This window comes from Eurypyga helias, unplaced genomic scaffold (genome assembly GCF_000690775.1).
Source record: "Eurypyga helias isolate BGI_N326 unplaced genomic scaffold, ASM69077v1 scaffold18220, whole genome shotgun sequence".
NCBI classification, from domain to species: Eukaryota; Metazoa; Chordata; class Aves; order Eurypygiformes; family Eurypygidae; genus Eurypyga; species Eurypyga helias.
In genome coordinates this window covers 124,843-135,960 of record NW_010226468.1, presented here as the reverse complement: position 1 = coordinate 135,960, position 11,118 = coordinate 124,843, and the positions used below count along the sequence as shown (strand labels likewise).

Below are 11,118 nucleotides of genomic sequence, written 5' to 3'. Positions count from 1 at the left end.
GTTGGCAGTGGCCCACCTCTCAGAGTACATACACCTGTCAGAGTAGATAGATTCAACTACCCCTCAAGTTTTGCTGCACTCAGGGCTTTCTATCTGAATGCAGCTTTTGACATGCAGAGCTAAGACCTATGCTGGTTTAAATGCACTCACAGTTACAAGATCATGCAGTGAGTATGATAAATAATGTAAGTATAATCAGGCACCACCATTTTATTCAGCTGTGAGAAATAAAAAGTCTTTGGTATATACCATCATCTTTTCTATCTAACTTAATTAAATGGTAAAATATTGATATAAAATATAACTCATTGTCTCTTGGGGAAAAAGACCGATGCTTACTTTTACATTGTGCTTAATATGATGCAATCTGAAATTTTTGTTTATCTACATTTTCAGTAATATTTTCTGGTAACTTGATTCTTGTAGGTTAAACTGTGGTACGACAAAGTGGGACATCAGTTAATAGTAAATGTTCTGCAAGCAACAGATTTGCCACCAAGAGTAGATGGACGCCCCAGGAATCCCTATGTAAAAATGTATTTTCTTCCAGACAGAAGGTAGTAGTATTCCAGTTTAGAAAATCGTATCGTAATTTATGGTGTATTGAATCAACTTTTAATTGAATGCTTATGAAGCTAAGAATCCCTCTTAATAATTTGTTACAGTTAGATTAAGTATAACAAAAAATTGTGCTTGAATCATGCAAGTCAGTGTGAATTTAATTTTGTGGACTTCTGGATGAATGTGATCCACTGTACAGCAAATACTTTTGTAGGCATGATAGAATGAAAACAGTGAGTGCTGATGAGTATATGGCATTTTGTGATTTGTCTCTACAAACAATTCACAACAAATATTTATGTTTCAGTGATAAGAGTAAAAGGAGGACCAAAACAGTAAAGAAAAGTCTAGAGCCAAAATGGAACCAAACTTTTCTCTACTCACATGTACATCGTAGAGATTTTAGAGAACGAATGCTTGAAATAACCGTATGGGATCAGCCAAGAGTACAAGAAGAAGAGAGTGAATTTCTTGGAGAGGTGACACATACAATCACATTTCTCCTGAGTTCATTGTTTGGTTTTGAATACATCTGCGTATATATTTGCTATATGTGTTTGTGTGTGCACGCCTTAAAAGTAAACTTAAAACCTGTTAATTTTTCTACTAGATTCTTATAGAGCTGGAGACAGCACTTTTAGATGATGAACCACATTGGTATAAGCTACAGACACATGATGAATCTTCACTACCTCTGCCTCAGCCATCACCTTTCATGCCAAGAAGACATGTTCATGGTGGAGAAAGCACTAGCAAAAAATTACAAAGTACGTCCAAATTCCATTCATCTCTCTGAAATTTTATATTAGAAATTCTGGATATGGTTTAATATTATTTAACTTGCAGATACAAGATAAAAATACTATTTCATATTCTTTAAAAATAATGAAGATGTGTGGCAGAAAAGAGATGCAAATTATGACATGGCAGCCTTTCTCTTGTGACACGTAACTTTTATTGGTGTGATACCTACTGGGATTGGTTTGGTTTTCGCTGGCATAAGGAAATTATTCAAACATTTGTTTGCATAAATTTCCTTTTAAATAGAAAAATGTTCATCATTAATGCATACTTTTTTAATAACTAAAATCTTTATTTTAAAAAATAAAGTTTTTAAAGACTTAGGAGGCGTAAAAGCACTTTTCGTCATGCAGTTAGTCTCAAGCTCCGATACGCTCAATATCAACAATCAGATGAGAAGTGTACTCTTTCAGCAAAGAGAAGTTGTGTGCATGTATTTGGGAGGTACAGTTGTTTTGATGGGTGATTTCAGGTTTGTATGAGGCATATTAAAACAATGAATGTATTGAAATATTTGAATATTGTAGCTTCTCTGTTCATTTATGAATTTTAGATTTATTTAGACACAAGAAGGCTGTAGGGGATTATTTTAAAATACATTTCTAAGCTATTTTTCCGTTTTTTCTTAAACATGGGTGTCATTCATTCCAGCCAATGCATAGGAAATTGGTGCACATTCAGGAATGAATAATAAAAATATGATACTGCTGTAATTGTTCCTTGAGGATATATATAGAGTGAGCAAATAAAAGGTTAGTCTTAGTGAGTTTTTTGAACTGTTCTCAGAGCTGGCAGTGGTGTTTCCTCTTCCCCTCTCCCACCATATGCTGCCATCTCTCCTTTCCTGTTCAGCAAGCTGAGTCAGCTTACTCACTGAAATAGCACAAAAGTACTTATTTTCTTTATTTGAGTAAACTTTTTGCTGGTTTAGTGAGATAAACTATTCTAGTAGAGGATTACTGAGGACTTGAGGAAAGGAGAGGGGGAAAGGAGGCTGCAGCAGCTGTAAGATGTTATATTGGCTCAGCTGTGTTGTGGAATGTCACTGTCAGTTACTGTAGTTTAACTCTCCTCCTCTATTGTTTAGGCTTAAAATCATCTTTATAATTTCAGTAGTACATTATATGAACATATTTTTACATTTTATAACACGACCACATATTCAGGTATTTGTTTACCTTACTGTTGTGCAGGATCTCGGCCAATCAGTGATAGTGACATCTCAGATTATGATGTTGATGATGGTATTGGAGTTGTTCCTCCAGGTGCGTGGGTGAACAGCATGGTCCTGCTTTCTTCTTCTTCTTCTTTTTTGCTTGTTTGTTTGTTTTTTTTCTTTATAAGATTTTGGAATATTGAGGATACTGGTTTCGGAGAGTGCATTGTGGAAAAAACCCACAGTTTTCCTGATTATTCCATGATACCTGTCCTAAATCATGGTGAATGAAAAGATTCTATTATTCATTCATTGATATTTCTTTTACATATCATTCTTCATATGTGAACCACTGGATGGTTCAAATTGTTTAATTGTTTGCTGCGTAATGTTCCAAGCACTATTTAAAATATAAATTAAATTAAAAAATAATTTAAAAATAGTAATTAAAATTTCAGTGTTTATTGCAAGCATTTTTTTTTATTTTGCTTTTTGCTTAAAACTCAGATATAATGCAGTCTCCCATGGGCTTTATTGAGAATGCATGGCTGTAGATTAAGATGCATGTAGCATGGCTATATCTTTTATAGGTTTCATAAGCTTTCATGAACTATCATTACCCTAAATGTTCATAAATATATACTTGTAGAGGCTATCATGGTTTGACTTTCAGTTCAGCATTCCCTACATACAGAAAATCTTGAGGATCACTTTGGATACCACATTTTTCTACTTCTATTTGACTGTTTCCACAAGTCAGATGAGTATGTTTCCCAATTGTCCCAAACTAAGTGAAAAGTGGTAATGCCATTGTCAGGTCTAAATCAGTATATCTGTGGATCTTCCTGATGAAAATCACTGATTTAAATCAAGGTGTGGTTTGGAAAGCTCTCTATCTTCCTGATCTGTGTTTAAAACAATCTGACTATTTAATTATTCATTCTATAACCATACAAATAAGTCACATATTTTATTAACACTAGCATTTTGATATTTACTGAGCCAAATTCTCCTTCCTTTGATGTTTATTGGGTTCTTTCCTTACTTTAATACACTCACCACCTGAGTTACTAAGAGGGAAATTTTTTCAGGTATGTCTAGTAATGATATTTGCTTTAATGAAGTTACTAATCTTGATGTTTTTATTGAGATGTATTGGACTCTATTCACTGGGTCAGCACTTGAGTAACTGATTCTTGTGGAAATTACTTGGGACTATGCATGCTCAGGTGTGCCTTTGAAGAACACATGGGCACAAATTTTCGCAGAAATCACTGTAGAAGATTGCAAGATTTAATCTGTAGTAATTTACAGTGAGCTGAGATTTACAATGAGATTTACAATGAGCTGAGTGTGTCTAACCTGAAACTCAAAGGACCTGGTGAAGAAACTCCTTCTGCAGTCCACCTAGTCCACAGTCTTGCATCTGACCTGACTAAGCAGAAATGTGTTTATTTTGAGTTTAATGGAGACATTTGTTTGGCAATTGTAAGTGGAGTTCATCTGTCTGTGATCCCTATGCGAATTTGATATATATTGTGTGGGGTTTTTTTTTGCAGGTGTGACCTGATTTCTTAAATGGGGGTTAGTTAGACTTTAGGCACACAGTGGCAACGATAATTTCAGTCATCAGCCACAAACGTGTGACAGCCTAGATAATCTATGAAAATGTGTTTTGCAGTGAGAGCTGGCAAAGTTTGCCAGTCCCACCGTCTACTGAGCTGCTGGAGAATCTTAGTCACAGATTCACAAATGTGCCTGCACACCAAGTTCAGAGATGCATTGCTACCCTTCTATCCCACTTTCCTTACTTATCACATTGCTAAGTCTTCCAAGACTTTGGATTGCTACCTTGATTTGCACTGAATGAATAGTGCACTACCTTCTCCATCTAACAGTCTCCTCTGTTAAAATTAAGTTGCATGCAAGTTCCTTGTGCTGCAGGGTCTTCACCCCTTCCTTCCTCCTGACCCCAATACCAGGGACCTCACCAGAGTGCACTGCAGCTCTTGTCCAGTCCAGATTTCCCACACATTCTCCTGCAAGGTATGCCTGTGAGAGGGAATGACGAATATAGGTATTTCCCTATAATGTAGGATGATGGTGCAGCTCAGGTGCACCCTTAGACCTTTGTGGCATAGCCACTATTGCCTTCAACTCGATTAGTCTAAGATTGATATACTCCTCAACAGAAGAATATCAAAATCGTGTTTACAGCGTGTGATGCAAAAGAAAATGTTTCCCTATAAAGCCTCATTTTCCTTCCTTTACCACTTACTTTCTGTTACACACCATGATCCTGATATGATAAATAAGCTCTGTCTTTATTAAAGGTATATTCTTACAGTTCTCAATTTACTCTTTTTCTTGAAATATGTAGGAGAGAAGGAAGTTATTTTTCCTTTTTACTACTTCATGTTTTGCACAGATATTCTTCCTCATTTTCTAAACTGCAAAATATAGAAGCACAAGAGTTCGCTTGATCACCACCGTAAGCTAAGAAAGGAAGGGTTAAAGTATTTTGGCTAATTGAACTAATATTGGAAATCCTTAAACTATAATTTCAATTTACCAACTGCTAAGGCAGATGCTGTATTAACATTTATAAATTACAGAGTAAACTACCACTGCTTGTTGATAGAGGTAAGGAATGCTCCATCTAAAATAATAGGACTTTGATAACTTCAAGAATATTTTAAGAAAAAATATTTTTACCTTGTCATATCACAGATGTGTTTTATCTTTCATATAATTGTACTGTCCTCATCTATTTGGTATCTTGCAGAGATATATGTCTCGCAGAGACTTTTTTTTTTTAAATCAGCTCATAGAACTGTTCATAAAAGGAGTTTATATCAACAGCTAAAAGTAATTTGAAGCTCACCTTTAACAGAATTGATTTTTGATGGGATTTTGTGGTATACCCACATCTATTTACAAGAAGAAAATATTATTTTAATTCTCTTAGCCTCTCCTCATATGAGAGATGCTCCAGTCTCTTAATTATCTTTATGATCCTGAGCTGGACTCACACCAGTAGCTCCATGTCTGTGTCGTACTGGGGAGCCCAGTCCACCAGATGTGGCCTTACCAATGCTAAGTATATAGGAAGCGTCACTGAAGGATCAATAAAGGTTTAAATGAGAACCAAACATGTGTTGAGGGCTATCTCTTTAACCAATACTTCAGTAACTTTCTTAACTAAGAAGAAAATTATCTGATATGCAGTTGGCAGTATCCCAAAGGATATTTTTAATGAGCTGTATTGCTTATGCTATGGGTAACTCTTCAGAACAATTTATTTCTCTTTTATATATAATTTGCATAAATGGTTGCATACTTACCTTCCCCTTGTAGCAACAGGGTGACATCAACACAACACCTTGTCGTTGTCTGTATTGTCTTTAAAGAAAAAAAACCCCACAAATTCTGGTATCAAAAATTTACTAGAACCATTTTCATCATCCATCCATCTTCCATTTCATGTCATACCTGACAGTTTCCCATGAGCAACTGAGAAACTACCTCTGCATAAACTACCATAAGCTTGACTGCTGCTGTCACGCTGGTCCATGCAAAAAATTCTCTGCTCACTCTGGAGAGCACAGAGCCTTTGTATTTGTGGATATGAAGAAACGTTACTGTTGCTGTCACTGTCATGGGCACTCTGGAAGTATGGTTGCGATTTGACCAACTGGACAATACTTGAGCTAATACTTGCGATGAATGTTATTTGGTGGTGTTCTGTCTGTTCTGTAAGCTTTGTGTACTCACAGTGCACAGGTTTCAGTTACTGTTCCCTGGATGGCTTGGCTACGAAGAATATATAGGATAAAATCATCTTTTTATAACAGATTTTTAAGTGTACAGGATAATACTAGGTGTGGGTTTTTTAGGCAGAGTAGAGATGCTCTAAAAATACAGTTTAAACTGAACTTTATATTTAAATTTTTATTTTAAAATTATGCATATTTCAGTACAGTTGCCTAAAGCTTGGAAATAAGTTTTGGATTTCTTTGATTTTAATGTTGAATAAATGTAAACTAGTGTTCCTTCTGATGGAGATGGCAGGATTTTATCTAAAACAAGCTTGTTTGTAAAAATGAAGTATCTTAGATTTAGTTATCCTGCGAAAGGGAACATATCCAGCTTGTGTCATGTGTAGGTTTTTTTTCCCCTCTGACAAAAAACCTGACATTTTCTGCTGCAACCTTTGTACATGAGAAGATGGTTACTCCACTGAAGTCCTGAGGGAGTCCCTTTTTTGGCTTCAAAATTTGTACCCAGTCCTTGTCCTGAGATCAGGGAGATCCTCATGTTTCCTTCTAATTTTATTAGAAAAAACTAACTCTGAAACACTTTTTTGGCAGGTTAGATACTCCAGCATTACAGTACATCAAAACCTGCAAATGTCCTTTGTTAAAAGGTTGATGAACCTCAGTAGATACTTTCATGCATGCTATCAACTTTTACAGGCCTATTTTGCAGTCAGGACTCAGTACAGCTTTGCTATTAAAAATGCTTTTTAGGTTTCAAGCTTCTGCTGGTTTTGTAGCTACTAGTGAGCTCTCTTTTGTAGCTACAAGTGAGGTCTCCCAGAAGATTTTTCTCCATGTTTTCTCTCGTTTTCAAACAACAGCCCCCCAGCCTCCTCAGACTTGAGTAACGTCACATTTAAAATACAAAATTTTAAATTTCACTCAACATCATGGTGCCTGATGTTTGTTTATGAGCTCCATGCTATGTTCTTGTAACAAGTCCTTTTCTTTGAGCCCAGTCCTACCCTCTAAAATCTAGCAATGCTCATAGTGCTTCTTGTTTCCCTTATTTATTAACCTCATCCCCAACCTCTGCTTCAACAAATGGAGAAAACCAATTATTTCCCATGTTCTCACACCAGCCGCTATACTGTGAAGCAGAAGACACTGAAGTTGGACAAAATGATAGCAGAATTTGCAAAGGTCTTTCTGCGTCTGTTTTCTAGCTGACAGTAACCAGAAAGTCTGTAGTAAAACCATCTAATCATCGTTTTGTCAACGTTGTCTCTTTTCTGTCTGCCTTCCCCGTCATATTTGTAGTGTAACATTTACTAAAGACAACAAGAACTTATTGAGGCCAATCTTCTGGTTACTGAAGTTGCTGGAAAGCTGATGTAAGGCTGGAAGCTACTGAAGGATACTACAGCACCTGGGTGCTCTTCTGTTACCTCTGGATAACTTTGGCTAGTTTGTTCAGTACTTTATAGAAGGTGGACACAGTTCCGGAGGCTGTGAGCTGTATAGTCAGGGAAAACAGTCTTTGCGTTCCTTGGATGAGGAAATACATCATTGTATTTCCTTGTACGTCCCCTTTGTGTTACAAAGATGATTCTGTTCTTTGGTGGAAGATACTCTTATTTTCGGATTACTTATCCCTGTTTAACCAAAGTGTTTTCCTCCAGGTCTAATAATGCGATAATACATTCAGATGAGCTACATGTCCACTAGAATATGTTAGTAAACTGATGCACAATTTGGGGAAAAAAGCATGAATGCTTCCTTGATGTTTGTGATCAGGGTTCGGATTTGCAGCTAAACAGGTTATTGTGACTGAATACATGACCAAGGCTAAAACGGACTCTATATGTGGGCCACACTTTTAAGTGGGCATTAACAATTTAGTAGAAGATCAGGAAAGAACTACAAGGATTATACAAATTTTTCAAGATATGAAGAAAAACCCCTAACTTGAAACTCTATAACAAGATCCTTAAAAAGTGCAACTTTCTTTAATTTACCCACTTGACAATTGAGTGGCTAAATCATAGTCTTTTCCTGCATGGAAAGAAGATTTCTGCTGCGGGCTGTTTTTTAGCTGATCGAAATAACACATTGCAAGAACTTATTGCTAGGCAAACTCAGAGAAGCAGCAAAATGATTATTTTAGAATCTAAACTATAATTTGTGAAGTTATTAAGGGATGACCCTTTCTGTCATTAAGGGATTTCTCTCAAGGGATTCTTGTAACCTAATTTAGATGTCTAGGAGTGAGCAACTGAAACCTGAGCAAATCTCCTTAGGCTCTTTTGGAGAGACAACAGACACCTTTTGAAAGCTGCTTCATCTTATTGAGCTCCATTATCTGTTTTAGAATGGGTTTCACAGTGTCTCTCAAGGCAAACAGTGTGCTACATGGACAAAGGCACAGGAATATCAATGCCTGAAAATGTACTAACATTCTGATGATTTTTTTTTTTTTTAGATCCTGTGCAAAAATAAACTACGAGAAACTTTGCAACTGATTCATAGTGTTTGAAAAATTTGTTCTGCAGAGTATGCAACACCCAATATTCTATGCAATATACTCTCAATGCTTGTAATTTTTGGAAGTAGGTGGGTTTGGCCAAGTTCAGTAGGAGAAAATCTTTGTATTTAACTGAAAGAAGAGTCAGAAGGATGCTTTGCATATGAAAAGTCCTGGCTGAGTCTGTGCTATCCTACACAAGCATTCCTTCTACATATTTTAGATGAGATAAACCTACATTGCTTGGGTTCCTTTCAAACCTACTGTATGACAATATTGAAATACAAGTTACCCTGGGTACTCTTCCCCAAGTCAGATAAATATTTCAGTCCTCTCCTCCACATCTTCTAGTACACAATGAAAATCATTGTCAGTTTGTCTCTGTACATGTACATTTAAAGGTAATGTGAGTGATTTATTCTGATTGCATGATATGTCGAGATATACAACAGCTGAATGACGACTTGAAAGTTGTGTCAGAGTTTAGATGTGTGTTCCTAGGAGGACTAGCCATTTGAATCCATTCCAAACCCAGACTTTTACTCTCTAATTTCCTTTTGTTGCCCTCTTGCCAGTAGGTTATAGGTCTAGTACTAGAGAAGGTAAATCTACAACGCTAACTGTGCCAGAACAGCAAAGAACAACACATCATCGTTCACGATCTGTATCTCCTCACCGCGGCGACGATCAGGGCAGGACCCGTTCACGTTTACCAAATGTGCCATTACAGAGGTAGGCATCACAAGTTAGTGGGATACTAGGTGGGTTTGAGTTTGTATAATCTGTCATTATTAACTTTCCTCTTCTTCAGCAATTTTTCACAATTTTAAAACTTTTTGGTTTTGCGTCTGAATTTAATAGTGTAGTGTTTGAACTTGATGTATGCTTTTATTAATCATTCAAGAGCACTCATGAGATGAATCGTAACTTTGTAACACTTAACACTTCTTGCTGATGTTTTCTCTGTGATTCATCATCTGTGTACCACACCTAATGCATAGGTTTGGGATTTTGTTTTTTCAGTCAGTGGCTGAATCTTCTGTGAAGTCACTTAAATATATTTGTAATAAACAGTGGCATGTGCAAATTGTGTAACTATTTTTAAAGTAACAGCAAACTGAAATTACCAGTTGTATTTATAACATGACATCTGTAATGGATGAAGTAAAAAAACTCTACAGAATCAGATGGTGATTTATAAACCTTTATTTTTTGCTTTTACTGCTTTTCATAGACAACCTATTAATATTAGAATCCTTTCTGAGCTTATCATTTGTATGCTTTGTGCTTTTTATGAATGGTGCTGTACAGATTGTTTAAGAACAAAACTTGACCCACTTGATTTTGCTTGTTTTATTGTGCAGGGCAATAAGCTTCTCATGCAAGCCCTCATGGAACCCTAAAAATCAGCATATTTACCTGTTTTCCTTTCCTCCAATTTCTGGGAAGCTTTGTTCTGGAATTACTACAGGAGTCTGAAGTGCTGCACTAGCAACATTATTGCCTACTAGCTGTAATATTTTACTGAAAATCCACCCTTCTTGGCTGAAATTTGTTTACAAAATTCTGTGCTGCAGTACTCTCCTTATCCATCATTTCTGTATCTGTTTTTTGGAGTTCCTTCACTGGTCATTTAATACCAGACATGTGTGATGTTTGAAAATGATGGCATATTCTGGAAAAACAGCTTCTCCTCCCAGCTGAAAATCCTGATGGTCTGACTTCTGCCTTTCCATCCTCCATGCCATATACGCTGTTCTCGCGCTTGAAACCATGTGCTTCTTAAGTGCCTGCATGCATCCCCCCTATATTACATGAGTTCTTGCAGATGAAGCTATTTCACTACTCACCAAATTACTTGCTGTTGCGTTTCTCAGTAGTACCTCCTTAACAGGTAGGAGTGTATGGCTGTACATAAAAGACTCTGGCACTGACTTTTTTTTTTCTTCTTGTAGTGGAGATAATAAGAGCTCCTTGTTCTGCTTTGGAAACAATCATATGTGCTCTTGTATCTTTCTATCTACAAGCGGGATGCACAGATGAAATACTTCACAGCCAATTTCACCATCCCTTCTGTTTTATGCTTTGAAAAACTAATGCTTCTTGCTCCGATGGCAGTTATTAAACTAAAGGAAGAATCTGCCCTTCAAGTAGTAGTTTATTTTCTTGGTTTTTTCCATGTGAAGTGATATTTAAGTTACTGTCATGAAGGTCAGAGCCTTCCTACATTTATACAAAATCATTCCTCTTTTGTATAACACTTAGTTGAGACTGATAAAACCTGCTGCAAGTTCCTATATTGTATCCCAGAATTTCTT

The 11,118-nt window shown here is 36.4% G+C and overlaps 1 protein-coding gene across 1 annotated transcript in view; it reads left to right on the top strand.

Annotated features, from left to right (window-relative positions):
- The first annotated feature begins 432 nt into the window (after positions 1-432).
- Positions 433-11,118, top strand: part of LOC104510891 (regulating synaptic membrane exocytosis protein 2-like) — a 131,033-nt gene continuing 120,347 nt past the window's right edge. The window contains exons 1-5 of the mRNA XM_010153289.1: positions 433-557; positions 869-1,040; positions 1,172-1,328; positions 2,556-2,627; positions 9,376-9,532. Coding sequence (XP_010151591.1) covers positions 535-557; positions 869-1,040; positions 1,172-1,328; positions 2,556-2,627; positions 9,376-9,532 — 581 coding nt within the window. The 5' untranslated portion in view covers positions 433-534. The remainder of the gene's footprint in view (positions 558-868; positions 1,041-1,171; positions 1,329-2,555; positions 2,628-9,375; positions 9,533-11,118) is intronic.